Here is a 14,670-nt window from a genome sequence, read left to right on the forward strand (position 1 = left end):
AAAAAAAGCAAAAATTGGCATCACTATTCCGAACGCTGCCCACACCGATTCTGTGGCATCTCTGCTACAGCGCTGCGCATTGAACTGCCGAAGTCGAGGTTTTCGCTGACTTTTCGGCTATCGCCATCGTCATCAGTAGTTTTTGATTTCGCTTGCGTCGCTTCGCAGTTTGTAATTTCTAGTGCTAATACAAACATCTACAAAAGAAATATCTCTGCCCCTATTAAAAAAATAAAAAAAGTCACTGTAGGTAGCAGCTGCTGACTTCAATTTTTGTGCTAAATCCAGGTACATAAATTGTTTGCAGAGTTTTGTAAACGTTGCCGTGGGCAGAAGCAGCAAAGTGAACGTCCTGGTGAAATTTAGCGGCAAATCATTTGACTGAAAACTTAAAATGGAAAAATTGGATGCAAATCTGGAGACACAATTCGATCTCAATCTCATTGAGGCAGTAAAACAAAACCCGGTTATTTATGACCGTTCACATTATAATTACAAGCACTTCGTAAGGAAGGCTCAAACCTGGAAGCAGATTGCAGAGCTACTAGGAGTCCCTGGTAAGTGTTATGGATACATATATACATGGTAGTTTTAAAGAATATATATTTATGTACCTATATAAAAACTAAATTCTAAATCGAAAAAAAACAGTGGGTGAAGTGTCAAAGTTTACCCGCGTAGGCGAATTATGAAAAACTGCGACCAAATAAAATATTAATGGATTCACAATGGCGACGGGTTAAAGTAAAAATAGGTGCCTTCGTATGTTCGCATGTATGTACATATATGCGTGTATACATAATTGTACTTGTCGTAAATTGCTGCTGTTTTTGTTAGCCGTCGTAAAAGCAGGCGAAGGCAAACGCAAACGGCACGTCGCCGATGTCGTTTTCATTAATTTTTCGTCGGTGCCGATGTCGCCATAGGTGACTGCCTGCGTTGCTGTACTTTGTTGCTGAGTCGTATGCCTGCTGGCTTCTTGCGCTGCAAGTAGAAGCGCGCTTTGGCTATGCGAGGCACAAACGAATTTGTGTAAGTGAGACGGCTATAGCTGTGAATTTTTGTTTGAAGCGCGTCAGTGCAGTGCAGCCGTTTAGTGGGGTAACTACAAAGCAGCACTGCAAAGTCGTACGTCTACGCCAAGTGCAGTGGCAGGCTGCTAAATGCAGCTGCAAACTCTGATCGGCTTTCAGTCTGAAGTAACGAGTTTTTTTGTTGACAACTTGTATATTTTTTTTTGTTTACTCTATTTCCAATTCTGATTCTAAGTCGGTTTTGTTTCCATTTTGGCCCTGCTCATATAGTTGTTTTTGTTTCAAACCAGTTTTTATTTACACTCGTTTCGTTTTCATGGCAACAATCATGTTTACGTTTGTTTACATACCAAATTTTCATTGAACAATATTTTGTCATTTGATAAGTAATGTAGACAAAGTTAACTGCCAAAGTATGTGCGTCAAACTTGTAAATTGATATCGCGACATGTACTATATCGTTTTAATTTATATATTTCAGAACAAAAATGCACAAAACGCTGGAAGAGTTTGCGTGACAAATTTGCACGTGAAATGAAATTGTGTCAGGAATCGCGATGGCGCTATTTCAAGCAAATGCAGTTTTTAGTGGATTCAATAAGGTAAAATATTTTTTATTTTTTTACTTTACTTTGTAATGAGAGTTCTTTAATGCATAAATCGTCTTTTCAGGCAATATCGTGAGTCGCTTCTGGGAAAATGTAATAACGTACAACAAAACACCAATCAGGTTGCACAAGTCGATCCAAACCAGCAGCAACAACAACAGCCCCAGCAACAAGCAGTCGTGGATGTATTCACACAACCATTTAATGGCGCCGCCACAACGTCAACACAGGCCCTCGCTCATACGCATGGTAGGTATCCACTGCTTTCAAGTAATCTGTCTAAACTTTGAGACATCAAGCAAAGTAACAGTTTCTATCTACATACATACACGCATACATGTCGCACCCTAAATCAAAAGGCAGTGTCTAAACTAACGGGCCGTGTATCCACGTTAAAAAATTACCTTAGATCACAGTAAAAATTAACTGAGGATCCACAATTTCTGAAGATGTTTGATGTTTGATTTCCGAAGTGCGCGAGGAACCACCTTTTTAATGTAGATGTACGGTAAAAGATAGGCTGACTTCCAAAACGTATCAATACAATGTTTGGATATTGTTATACTGCGGCATTCAAACTGTTTTTTATGCAAAGTTGCGAAACATTGCAACCACATACATTGCATGTTTTAAATATTCAATATAACAATGAACAATTTTTCTGAATATTCCATTTTTAAAACACCAATGGTAACCAAAAACAAACGAAGCATCAACTTTGTTTCTGATGCGCTGGTTTCTCTAGCGATGGGTTTCGATAACTTTTCGAATGCGTTTTGGAAAAGTATATATTATCACTATTTTGCAGTTCGGCGTAATGGAACATTGTACATCAACTAATTAACAAACTGATTTTTGAATGAATGGCAGTAACTTAGGTATGTACATACATCTATTGTAAGCAAACCAAATACTACGCATGGTGAATACACTGACCATGCGAAATTACGTTGGAAAAATCGATAACCTCGGGTCCACATTAATTTTTGTCGTAGATCTACTGTTAAAAAAATACAGTTATTCGCACGCTTCGAAAATCACTGAATCCACGGTAATTTTTTTCCGCGGATTCGCGGTAAATTCACTTTCTCAGAAATAACCGTGGATCTGCGGTAATTTTTACCAACCGTGGATCTGCGGTAATTTTTACCGTGGATTTACGGTGATTTTTTACCGTGGATTTAGGGTGATTTTTTACCGTGGATCTACGGTAATTTGATTAAGAAAAATTTTGGTGGACGTTAGATATATGGTATGTAAAGTATTTTATGGAAAAAAATATATTTTGAAAAATTTTGAGTTGTGCCGGTTTGGATTTAGGGTGCGATATGTACATACATACAGTTTCTTGATGTTTCATATTTATTTATTAATGAACTTTTTGTTATGCGTCATACTATATACTCAGGTTCACGTTTAGAAATTACAGTTACAGGCGACACTCAAATAGCAGCTTCCGCCGCCAAGGATCAGAAACCATATTTTTATGAACCAGTATTGAAACGGGAACGCACCGAAGAAGATAATCATGACAATATGCTAAACACAATTAAGATTTTCCAAAATTCAATGACACAAGCAGTAAGCGCTGAGGATCAGTCATTCGGTATGGTTGTCACCGATATGCTTAATACACTGGGCGTGCGACAGAAGGCCGAAGCCAAGGTACACATCATCAAGTACCTTACAGATATGCAATTGTTGGCACAACATAATAAATATTAGATTAGGAAGCACATTGTGTTAGATGATTCTCTTTAATTTATGGTGCAGTGTTTTACAGCTACTATTTAAATATTTGAATAGTGTAGCTAACATTCCAACGGATTTTCCTGACGACGAGGAATATTTGAAAATGTACTTCCAAAAAGTAGCAACAAAACCAAATAAGCAAAATCAAGATAAATTTAAGGAACGCCAACAGAAGGTTGGGAACGTTTCTTTGAAGAATTTACTTATGTTAAAAAGCGTTTACTATTTGAAAATTGTCGTAATGCTAACGTTATTAATGTTTACATTCTTTTACTTTTTAGTTGTAAAAAGAACAACCATTATATATGTATGAACCAATATGTATATGCCGTCGTTATCAATACAAGAAGCTCTGTCATATTTTTTTTTTTAATTGCACCCAAAAATTTTAAATTATTTTAAAAAAATTTTGGTTAAGCAGTTTTATATCTCATTAAATTTTAGTAGGAGAAAGTACAAATTTGAAAACACTAGTAATTCGCGTTGATTTTTAACAATTTTTTTTTTCAGACGGTACCAGACATATTCGAGCATACTTTACATAGAAGAAAATGTTCAACACCGTCAGCAAAAAAAAATATATATCTTAAAATTTGCACTTTCTGCATACCTAAAATTTTTTTTAAACAGTTTAAATTGTTAAAGTTTGTTGAATTTTTATAATTTTTGTACAAAGTTCGTAATGTGGATTTATGTGATGGTGGTTATGTAATGTGCCAGACTTTTCTATAAAAATTATAAACATTAAATAGACAAAAGAGAAGTAACAAAAGCTAGTCAAAATGTCACTTACCTTAATCAGCTGACCACAAGTGTACATATATGTATATGTATACACACTAGGGTGGAAAAGTAAAGTCGGCAATTTTATGCTCTCACCCCGTAGGATTGTTCTATACCGAAAAAAATGTACCCTTATGTTTTTATTTTAAAATCAAAAAATATTTAGAGGTTGCTCGAGCGCCCAAAGTTTTCCATGTATTTTGTATGGGGAAAAAACACTTTTCGTAGAAATAGTATAGAATTCTTAAAAATCAATATTTTTCTATCGGAGAACTCTGTTTCTCTGCAGCAGATTCCCAATAATAATACCAATTGTTTATTTAGCCATTTTTTCATCGCAACTATAATTTATAGGTCTGCCAAAAAGCCACTAATCCCCGAAAAATTCAATGGGGGGGGGGGTTGTTTTCAATTAAAAAATCGTTAAATAAACCATTGGGTATTAATATTGAAAATATCCATAGTTTTCCGATCGAAATATATTGATTTTCAAGAATTCTATACCATTTCTACAAAAAGTTGTTTTTTTCATATAAAAATTCAAAATAAAAAATAGGGGCATACTCGAAATTCCGACTTTACTGTTTTTGGACCATCCTAATACACACTCACGAAAAAACTAAATTTTTTGGCATCCTTATTTGCATTTCTTATTTTAATAATCCTTTTCGTTTCTACAAGATTATACTGTTTCATTTAGAGCCTTTTGCATTGTTTACGATGTGCGTTTTATCATTTGCTTTAAGTATTTTTTGCCATTTAAACGCAAAACAAGATATGATGTAACCCCAGAAAATTTGGCCCTAGTTGATCTGTTTGGAATTGAATTCGAATAAGTTTACACTAAATGTAATTGTAAGAAAAGAAAATGAATTAAAAGTTATTTTAATAAAATCACGTGTTTTTCATTTTTTGAAAAGGAAAGGAAAAATTCTCGCAGCAGCGTTCTCCTACAAATGCTGCAATCCCCATAAATGAGCACAACACAATGCTCAGCAAGTAATTCTTAGTATAGAGCCGCAGACGTGGACACCCGAACGGACACTTGCTTGCAGAGGAGCCCCCGGCAAGGCACGTCAGAAGGCATCTATACGAACTGACGGACGAAGTCCAGAGGTTCATAAAGCAACCTCTCTATCCGACAGCATACCGACAAGCCTTGAGCGGCATACACAGAAAGTCGGTCTCAAGTTACATAGAGCTTCGTCTGCCTCGGGGGACTCGTACCACAATAGCCCAACTTCGCTCTGGCCACTGCAGCAGGTTGAACTCGCACCTGAGCGGAGACACCCCCGACTAGAAACATCTCTTCGCATGCCCACAAAACCCCTCAACTGACGCGTCTGTCCCTATGGACAGACCCTATAGAGGCCGCACCCTTCTTTAGATGACAACGATTGATAGACTAGCCGATCTGGGTGGGGTAGTTGTAGCCCCTACAACAACAAAAATGATGGAAGCCTAGACATTTTCCGGGCCTATACCAAATAGGCAATATTCTACTAAAGTATGTACCCTTACTTTTTCAGTAGTAGGATATCGATGAATTGCCTTGCCGGTTACTATTTCAGCATTAGGTTTATTAAACATTCACCGCAATCGAATATTGCTTTTTCGCTAAAGTTTACCTAATACCAGTACAAATAACTTAACACTTTTAATTCTGGTTCAACTTTTTACAACAAAATGACCCAGTTATTAACTTGCGACTAAAACTTTTTTAATTTACTTAGTTGATTATTTCGTCGGAGACCTTGTTTCCGAAGGCGTCGCCAATATTGTTTCGTTTCTGGATCCATTTCCTCCACAGGTATAATCCGATCAACATTGAGTGACCAAAGCCAGTCAGGATATTCCGAATCAGGTTTAAGCTACAAAAAATGTGAGTATCATCACATGTATATGTAATTTTTGGAGACAACCTACCTTGATATCCTGGCCGGTTTTTAAGATATTGCTGCCGCAAACATAGTTAACCAATTTGTTGGCATCTGTTTCAACTGGAATTTCTTTCTTTTCTACAATCGGACCGAGCTTTCCAAGTTTCTTCTTTTTTCCACCAAGTGCAGCTAGATATTTTAATCAGTAAGGGTTGGATCATGCATTTATTTTACATCTTACCAGTTGCGGGCTTCGCAAATGAGCGTGCCAAAAATTTGGGTGCTAGCCACCTCTCTCCTAGAATATTTAGGGTTTGTGTAAAAGTATTAATATTCATTTCAAAGTCAGAAATGTAGTAAAAAGAACTTGGAATTTCACACAGCTAATAAGGCCAATTTGTACGAGTTGTATAACCTCAAATACAAATCAGCTGTTCTGCGAAATGAGAGGGCTGCCAGAAAATAAAACAGTTCGAATAAAAATAAAGGTATACCTCCACACCCAACTTACTGGCAAATGACCGATTACCTGACGGTCAGTGCTGATGCAATAATGCTGCAATTTCCTCAGCAGAAATTCCGGGGTAATATGAAAAACCTGACCAGTTATTTTATGTAGATGTGACTATGCGTCCCTTTCTCACATGGGGATTTTACCAGCAGTGCTAGAAGGTCTCTTTTCTACTTATTGTATTTCCTAAGGTTATTTTTACAAATGTTTTTCTGTATATTGGTGTATATATTAGTGTGTTAGTGAAGAGGTGAGAAAAAAGTCCTTTTCTTGTAGGGTTACGATTATCCTTGGTTAATTGACGGATTTCCCAAAATGTTTCGGTTCGTATCGCTGGATTGTTAAATAAACACTAAGGGCCGGTTACTCAAAGTCTGGTTAATCTTCGGTTAAACATAGTTATCGTACCGACACCGTGTTGGATGCACGGTAAAGTAGTGCAACTATGCATAACTGGGCTATTAATCTCTGTTTTACAACTTAGTAGCGGCCTTATATACCTGCGCTCGAACTCATGGGAAGTCCTCTTTCAGACACGGCAAGTCTTGAAAGCAATTATTTTCGCATTCTCTTTTGTGTTTTCTATTTGCTTCCACACGCGTCAACTTTAATTGAATTCAAGTCCTTGGTTCAAGAAAACTTGAAACGAAGTGACGGTACGGAGGTATCTGTACTCTTCCCCTCTCTTCTCACCTCCTTCGCCTACGAACGAGCAGACTTTAAAGCAAGACTTGCCGTGTCTGAAAGGGGACGAACTCTATACCGTTCTACCGTCTATCACTCATTCTCTCGCTGTTCGCAGTATTCATCCACTTGACGTCGAATATTCTACGTCATTCCCCGAGCATTCTGCTATTTTCTTGTTGTTCGCTTCGGGTTGCTGCAGTATTCGCCACAGCCCTCCACATAAAGGCCAAGATACAATAGCGCAGTGGCAGTGGCAGTGACAGTTTTTAAAATCAGCTGTTACTGTTAATATTGGCAGTCACTACCGCAGCAAATACAATACGGCGTTGTCAGCGACAGCTTTTTTGACATTCCCTTTTGTTTGATTACGTTTTTGTTGTTGTCTCTTAGGCTTCAGTGACATGAAGAAGTTGGCTGCATTTTATTTATCCAAATGTTTGGCCGATAAATCAATGCGTGTGTAGGGCGTTTTAGGGACCAATTAATTTCCTTCACGTTCAACTGTCAAATCTATTACTTGATTTTTGTGGAGAAGTGTAGATGTGTGAATTTTTCTTCTGGGTGATCGTTGGCTCTTTCCAAGTGTAAAAAGTTTTTTGCATTTTTTATATCTTTGTACAACAGATTTATCAATTCAATAAAACTGTATGCATAAGTAGAGAGACTGAATAAAACGCTTTTAACCAGTTTCGAACATTTGCAGTGAAGTGTTTGGGACTGCGTGTGTTGTTATTGTAGAAATCAGATAGAACGATTGAGTCACAACAGAAGTGGCCACTAAAACTCTTGAACTTCGCAAAAATAAAAAAAAATTGTCGCCCTTTAGTTGAAATCCACTCATTGGCGAAATGGAGCAAACACAAATAAGCGATGCCGAGAAAGTGCGAATCGTTTCTGATTTCATTATGCATGCACCACCTGGCGAATTTAATGAAGTCTTCACCGATGTACGTCAATTACTCAACAATGATGCGCTGCTAAAAGAGGGCGCCAGTCACGCCTTCGCACTATACAACAAAGAGCAATTAACACCAGTGCACATTGAGGGCAGTGAAAATAATGCACTTATTTCAGAGTATAATGATTTGGGTAAGTTCTTATTCACATCGCATGGAACAAAAGCCAAGTTAAATATAACAGCTAGAGAGAGGTACTGTTCGGCAAAAAATAACTATCTACCCATCCAATTCCATTGATCAGTTACGTAGTCATACCATGCGATTGAGTCATAATTAATTTAAAAATAACATTTACCACCATACCTTAATTGGTAGCTTTACATGCAATATGTATTTGTATACTTTTAAATCGTTATCTTGAGATTTAGATACATACCTATTTGTTGACTTTTTTTAATAAATGTTGGAACCAACAACTGATTTTACTTAAGCAATAAAACTGCATATTGATAGATATTGGATAACTTTTAGGCTGCCTAAAAAAAGGTTCGAGTGATAAGAAAATCATTTTTATATTTACATATCGTCCCCTGAAATGCAAAAAGACGTAACAAACATCATCACTGAAATGCAAAAAGTCGTAACTTATAAAAAATTCAAAATTCACTTTTTGATTGTTGTCATACTAAAAAGACTAACTTTTTCGGTGTGTCTTACAACCAGTTCATGGAAAATGTAAAGGATCAACTCCATACGTAAAAAACCCTGCTTTAAAAATGGAAGATATAACGGATCCTAAATGAATTCATATTTCAAAAGTCCGAGTCATATTGTTGTTATTTAGTTTATACTTTTCATGTGTAATTGTTTTTAAGCGCAACGCTTTGGTGTTAAGCGTTACGCATAAATAAATCTAGATATTCTAATACGCAAGATATGTACAGTTCCACCCGGGGAGTGGTCTAATTCGTGCAATGCCTGTTCGCTCAACTAAGATTGTTCATAGAGCTCAAATCAAGAGTTTAAATATCCTTTAAGTTAATTCATTTACTAATTAAAAACCTTTTATTCAAAACATCATGTTCAACTGAAACAATTTTATACTTAAAAATTAATTCCATTAAATTCTTTTGTTGGTTTCATTTTGTACTTAAAGACACTCCTTGGCTTCATCTTTAAAATGTCGAAGGACAAGTGTATTATCAAAAGAATTCGAATTTTCTTCGGCCCACCCGATAGCTTTTAAATATTTTATTTTGTGTTCACTCAACTTAGTACAAAAAATGTCGCCCGTTTAATAATATAACGAAGTATATCCAAATTCCAATTTTGTGGGAAAACGCAATCAAAGTTTTAATCAATTCATACAGTTGGTATACATACAAAAAAGATAGATGGAAAGACATATTTTGGAAGTTTGGTAATCTGTTAGACTGAACATATTCTACTTATCAAGCTTATTAATTGTATAATAAAATCTCGAAAAAGTAAATTTTGAGTTACATATCTATATTATTAAATGTGCGATTGCACTGTATTTGTAAATTTAAAAGAAAATAGTTATAACTAATTTGTATTTAAATTTAAAATAAACTACATATATTTAATATAAAAAATATTTACACTTTACAGGCAATGGTCGTTTTTACGATCCCCGTACCAAGCAATCTTTTAAATTTGATCACTTACGTAAAGAAGCTAGCGATTACCAAGACATGGAGCCTGACGCCACAGCAGAGCCATGGCGCGCCGCTCTCGATGTAGAAGCGATCAACTACACCAACAGTCATTATAGAAATGGAGTATGTATGGGTGCGTTCGAGCTACGTAATAATTACCGCAATACTGCAGCCTTGTTGCCTTCTTGATGATATGTTGCTGATGCTCAACTGAAAATATTCTGAAATGCTGCAAAAATTGTGCAGTAAAAATTTTTATGTTGCTTTTGATTTGCAAAGAATTAGCAACGGATCGTCAAAATTTTGTTTCTCGAACCCTTGTCGTAGGCAGAGTCGCCCAAATTTTCGCGTGTCTTTCATTAAATGTAACACTGGCGCATTAATTGCAGCTCGAATTCACCCTATCTGACTTATTGTTTTCTTTTAACACGAAGGTGTCATTAACCAAATTTCTATTATAAATATAGGTTTCCTCGGTTTTTGGAAAATCACAAGGCGGTCAAGTCACTCTAACACTTTGTATTGAGGATCATCAATTTCAACCAAAAAACTATTGGAATGGCCGATGGCGATCACAGTGGAGTATTACTGTACAATCGGGCAATGGAACTGCTGAACTAAAAGGCGTGCTTAAACTACAGGTTTGTAAAATCACACAAATTTGACTTGGGTTGTGGACTTTCAATGTAAGAATGAAAAGCAAATTTATGATAGAGAGTCTAAGATGTTATCTTGCTCCGTACGTGTAGCTGCTTTAAAATTATTACCTTCAATGTTAAAATGTTACTTCATATCCTGAGCCTTCTGCTGAAGAATTTTTTTTTTTTTTGTGTTCTATAAAACAAATTCTAAAAATGTGTCAACTTAATTTCTTTAATGCTGAGGGTCAACTCTCGTTCTACGTTATTGCGAAGTGATAAAAATAACACAATTACACCGCATTTATTTCGGTGTTAATTTTATACTTTTCACTTCACTTCACGATAACGCAGAATGGGAATTGACCCTCTGGTTGTCCTTTATCACAGGTGCATTATTATGAGGATGGTAATGTGCAACTAGTTTCTACCAAGGAGTTCCGTGAATCTGTAGTCGTTTCCAATGAGCAGCAAGTCGCAAAAGAAGTTATACGTTTTATCGAAGAAGCTGAAAACGAATATCAGTTGGCTATTTCTGAGAACTATCAAACGATGTCTGATACAACATTCAAGGCGATGCGACGTTTACTACCAATCACGAGAACTAAAATTGACTGGGGAAAAATTGTAACTTATAGTATCGGTAAGGAATTAAAAACGCAATAAAATCCGGTCGAAGTCAAGGCATCGCCGAGGGTGAAAATTATATTGGTAGGAGAAGTCGCACAACAATTAAAATACAACATTCTGAAGCGGCCTACCAGTCTTTGTTTAGCTGTCAAACATAAATAAGTCCAAATAAATAAGTCCGAATTATGAAAATGTTGTGTAATCTAAAATTTTTATTATGCAAAGCATCTTTACATGATATTAAATTTATTAAGAAAATCTATTTATAATCACAAGCAGAATATTCAGTTAGCTGTTTTCTTGTTTCTATCCTTGACAAATTTCCGCGCTTCGTGCCGAGTTTTCAATAGATTAAAGATATCTTTCTTTACGTACACTGCTGGAGCAAAGTATTGGCACAGCAAATTTCTCACAATATATGCAACAATTTTCGTTCTAATATTTTTCCGCTAATTTCGTATAAAAATATGGTTCATTCTAATTTTCATGCAAATTTTCAACTTTTTAATCAGATTTTTTAGATTTTTTTGAGTATGCAGATTTGTAGCCCAATCAATTTTATTATAATAATTTGCTGAATTTTCGCGAGTTTTACACAAAGTTTAGGAATTATATTTTTATGTTTTTTGTTGTTGAATGAACCATATTACCTCCCTTTTATTAGCTCGGGATGTAACTATGTAATATTGATGCGCCTAAAAGATGCAGCGATTTCTATTCTTAAGTTACATACCTGATGACAGTACGAATGGAAATTATAATAGCGAGGTTTTAGGTTTTTAAACTATAATTTTATTTTTATACAAAATTGGCGAAAAAATATTAGAGTAAAAATTGTTGCATATATTGTGAGAAATTTGCTGAGCCAATACTTTGTTCCGGCAGTATATATTTCTGTGTAATTTCAATTTTAGATTTCATTTACATTTTTGAAAAACAAATGAAACACTTGCATAACGTAGCCCGCAAGAGTTTATATACATACATACTTATATAAATATATATAACTAATGGTGGCTATCATTGTTTAGCAGTGTAGTGCTGCATTTCACAGCAATTTCATCACCATTGTCGCCTTTGTCGTTGAATGCAGAAATTAAGAAAATTAATTATAATAAGGTACTAAAATAGATTAAAGGAGTTTTAATAAAGTTAGTTTACAACACAAAAATTGAATATGTGCATTAATTAGTTATGCAATGGCATGCAAAAATACTTTGGATAGTTTATTTGGGTTTTTTGCAAGCTGAACTTCCACTAGCTCCTTAATTAGTAAATATGTATGTATTTGTATGTGTATTATGATAAAAGTACTAAATAAAAGTTCGGCGCTCTCTTATTTCTTTAGAAAGTGAAGCCTGTGTTTAATAAAGAGTTGAAAAGTCGTATGTACACTGGTGCTTAAAAGTTTAGTATAAAGTTAGGTTTATAAAATTTTTTTTATTGCTGTGGTCAAAAAGTTACCAAACGCTTGCTATTTCTTTTATGGTGCTAATCCACAACGTTATGACAAGTTTATGGTGTTTCTGCACATTAGCTACATTCGAAAGTTTGTTTAAACAATCGACAGCTATTCAGTTTTTTCTCCCTCAATTTTCTTTATCAGAAAACGTTTATCCGGTTGTGAACGCACCTCCAGTTCCAAACGATCCAAAAACCAACCTTCTTCCGGTGTTCGGGTTGCCCAAAAGAACATCTTGCCTAATTATTGACTTTGTCAATCATTAAATATTTTGGAATTGTAAGTATTTGTATTACCTTTATCATTGGCGCCCTTTACATGCACTTCAAACTGAGCTTGCTGTCCATCTGCAAAATTTTTGCTGTCACTTAAATCGAAGCCATGTTCTTTGATAGGTTCGCCCAATAAGCTCACCGCCCCTAAGGACAACTTTTTAAGTTATTTTCGCTTAATATGTAGTGCAAATATCTGATCTAATATTAATATATACATATGTACCATTAAACATATGTATATATAAATATACCTTTATGTTGTCTCAATGTCTGGATTGCAAGCCGAAAATACTCCGAATTTCTTATGCGATCCTCTATTTTGTAACGCATGTACATCACACCCGTTATCGAAGCAAATGCGCCGTATACAGCAATTGTTCCGAGAGTTTTATTGGACGGGAAACGCATTTTTTTATTATGAAAAAATATCCTTTAATTCAAGATATCCTTTTGAAATGCTTTCTGGTCAAATAATCATTGCGTACAATTCTTCCTCAATGCCAATAACTTTCGGAGGAGGAAAGGTGAAATCAGTCAAGAACGTAAACTTACCGGTACGTAAACCCGAGTCAGCTGATACGCTCTGTCCAAGGCGAATTTATACAAGGTGGCAAGGCGAATTTATACAAGGTTGTGCAAGGCGATATTATCAGTGTTGCCATCTTTTGATTTTCAAAAAGCACCAAAAACTTGGAAAAAAAGCGTTTTACCACACTAAAAGAACCAAATTTTTTTGAATCAAGGGATGTTTTTTTCATAACATAATACCGAAGTACTGAACAATAAAACTGGTATATCTCTTGAAAGAAAAATCGAATCGCAACAAACGAAAATGATGCCCTCGCGTTACTGCTACCTTGCTGCTAAATTCTCAGAACTTTTGCTGCTGGAATATTTTGTCCTCTCAATACGAGTACACACCAAGAATGATAGAGTACAAGATCAGAGAGGATTTTTGAGAATAACTTTTGTATGACGACACACTGGTGCAATTGCGAGAGAAATGCCAAAACGTGAGCAAGAATCATGATTCAATAATACAAGGTTAGATAATTATTGACAGCTTCGGTTTGACACTCCCTTACAAAAGGTTGCATTTACGAAGGAGCGAGAAAGGGGAGGAAAGCAATCCCTTGTTGGGAAAATGGTAGTAGAAAAGTACGCAAAGTAGGCAATTAGTAGTGAAATTCCTTTTGTAAACTCTAATGTATTTGCAGGAAATCAGGCATTTTAAACGAAATATTTAACGAAACAATAATATATCTATTTGAATTACATAATTTATGTGCTATTTAGCTGTATAAAAACTGCAAAACACTCAAAATTTAAAAACAAACTACTATGAAATTTATGTATACTTCCAATTTAAAAAAACTTATGTTTTCATCAGTTAAATTTGCTTCATATGCATATACAAATGAACATATTGCACAATAGCTTATACTTCTATTTCACAGCAAAGCTACACTTTTTCCAAGTAAATTTGCAAAGAAGCAATACGGTGCCACTGTTAAGGGAGCGGTGCGAGAGAGACAACTGTCAGTTTATCGAACCTTGTATTATTGAATCATGCCCAGCAGTAGCGCTCTGAGAGAATAACACCGTTAGGAATTTTTAAACCGTTAATCGTATTGTGTTCGTAGAAATTAAGAATTAACACGTTTTAGAGGATAAGAATAATTCAATAAAGTACACTGAGGGAAAAAATTTTAGAATTAAAAAAAAAAGTGCTAAATTTAAAAAATACGCATATGAAAGAGCACTAACCCAACTCGTTTTAAATTTGAGTATGTACGTTATAAAATATGTCGTTGTGAAGTGCACAGATGCTT

At 35.3% G+C, this 14,670-nt stretch overlaps 4 protein-coding genes across 8 annotated transcripts; 2 read left to right on the forward strand and 2 right to left on the reverse strand.

Annotated features, from left to right (window-relative positions):
- The first annotated feature begins 101 nt into the window (after positions 1-101).
- On the forward strand, positions 102-3,388 carry LOC118742803 (transcription factor Adf-1-like). 3 transcript variants are annotated; one of them, XM_036475153.1, is made up of 4 exons: positions 102-557; positions 1,516-1,636; positions 1,707-1,891; positions 3,051-3,388. In XM_036475153.1, the coding sequence occupies exons 1-4, from the start codon at positions 395-397 to the stop codon at positions 3,365-3,367; spliced, it is 786 nt and encodes a 261-aa protein (XP_036331046.1). In that variant the 5' UTR covers positions 102-394; the 3' UTR covers positions 3,368-3,388. The 3 variants fall into 3 exon arrangements, with proteins under 3 accessions (XP_036331046.1, XP_036331048.1, XP_036331047.1); XM_036475155.1 differs by having other exon boundaries at positions 3,072-3,388; XM_036475154.1 differs by having other exon boundaries at positions 103-557; positions 3,063-3,388.
- Positions 3,389-5,739: 2,351 nt separating this feature from the next.
- On the reverse strand, positions 5,740-6,575 carry LOC118743706 (39S ribosomal protein L54, mitochondrial). Its single transcript, XM_036476467.1, has 3 exons — positions 6,299-6,575; positions 6,104-6,246; positions 5,740-6,048 (listed from the first exon to the last, which is right to left on the reverse strand). The coding sequence occupies exons 1-3, from the start codon at positions 6,393-6,395 to the stop codon at positions 5,887-5,889; spliced, it is 402 nt and encodes a 133-aa protein (XP_036332360.1). The 5' UTR covers positions 6,396-6,575; the 3' UTR covers positions 5,740-5,886.
- A 1,198-nt stretch (positions 6,576-7,773) lies between these two features.
- On the forward strand, positions 7,774-11,535 carry LOC118742807 (F-actin-capping protein subunit alpha). 3 transcript variants are annotated; one of them, XM_036475163.1, is made up of 5 exons: positions 7,774-7,900; positions 7,959-8,344; positions 9,787-9,956; positions 10,301-10,474; positions 10,862-11,535. In XM_036475163.1, the coding sequence occupies exons 2-5, from the start codon at positions 8,104-8,106 to the stop codon at positions 11,135-11,137; spliced, it is 861 nt and encodes a 286-aa protein (XP_036331056.1). In that variant the 5' UTR covers positions 7,774-7,900; positions 7,959-8,103; the 3' UTR covers positions 11,138-11,535. The 3 variants fall into 3 exon arrangements, with proteins under 3 accessions (XP_036331056.1, XP_036331055.1, XP_036331057.1); XM_036475164.1 differs by having other exon boundaries at positions 7,789-7,839; XM_036475162.1 differs by having other exon boundaries at positions 7,774-8,344.
- An 898-nt stretch (positions 11,536-12,433) lies between these two features.
- LOC118743707 lies at positions 12,434-13,412 on the reverse strand. The gene is made up of 3 exons (XM_036476468.1): positions 13,090-13,412; positions 12,860-12,982; positions 12,434-12,802 (listed from the first exon to the last, which is right to left on the reverse strand). The coding sequence occupies exons 1-3, from the start codon at positions 13,244-13,246 to the stop codon at positions 12,672-12,674; spliced, it is 411 nt and encodes a 136-aa protein (XP_036332361.1). The 5' UTR covers positions 13,247-13,412; the 3' UTR covers positions 12,434-12,671.
- Between the last annotated feature and the right edge of the window lie 1,258 nt (positions 13,413-14,670).

This window comes from Rhagoletis pomonella, unplaced genomic scaffold (genome assembly GCF_013731165.1).
Source record: "Rhagoletis pomonella isolate Grant_MI unplaced genomic scaffold, Rhpom_1.0 Rhpom_scaffold_00007, whole genome shotgun sequence".
Classification (NCBI taxonomy): Eukaryota; Metazoa; Arthropoda; class Insecta; order Diptera; family Tephritidae; genus Rhagoletis; species Rhagoletis pomonella.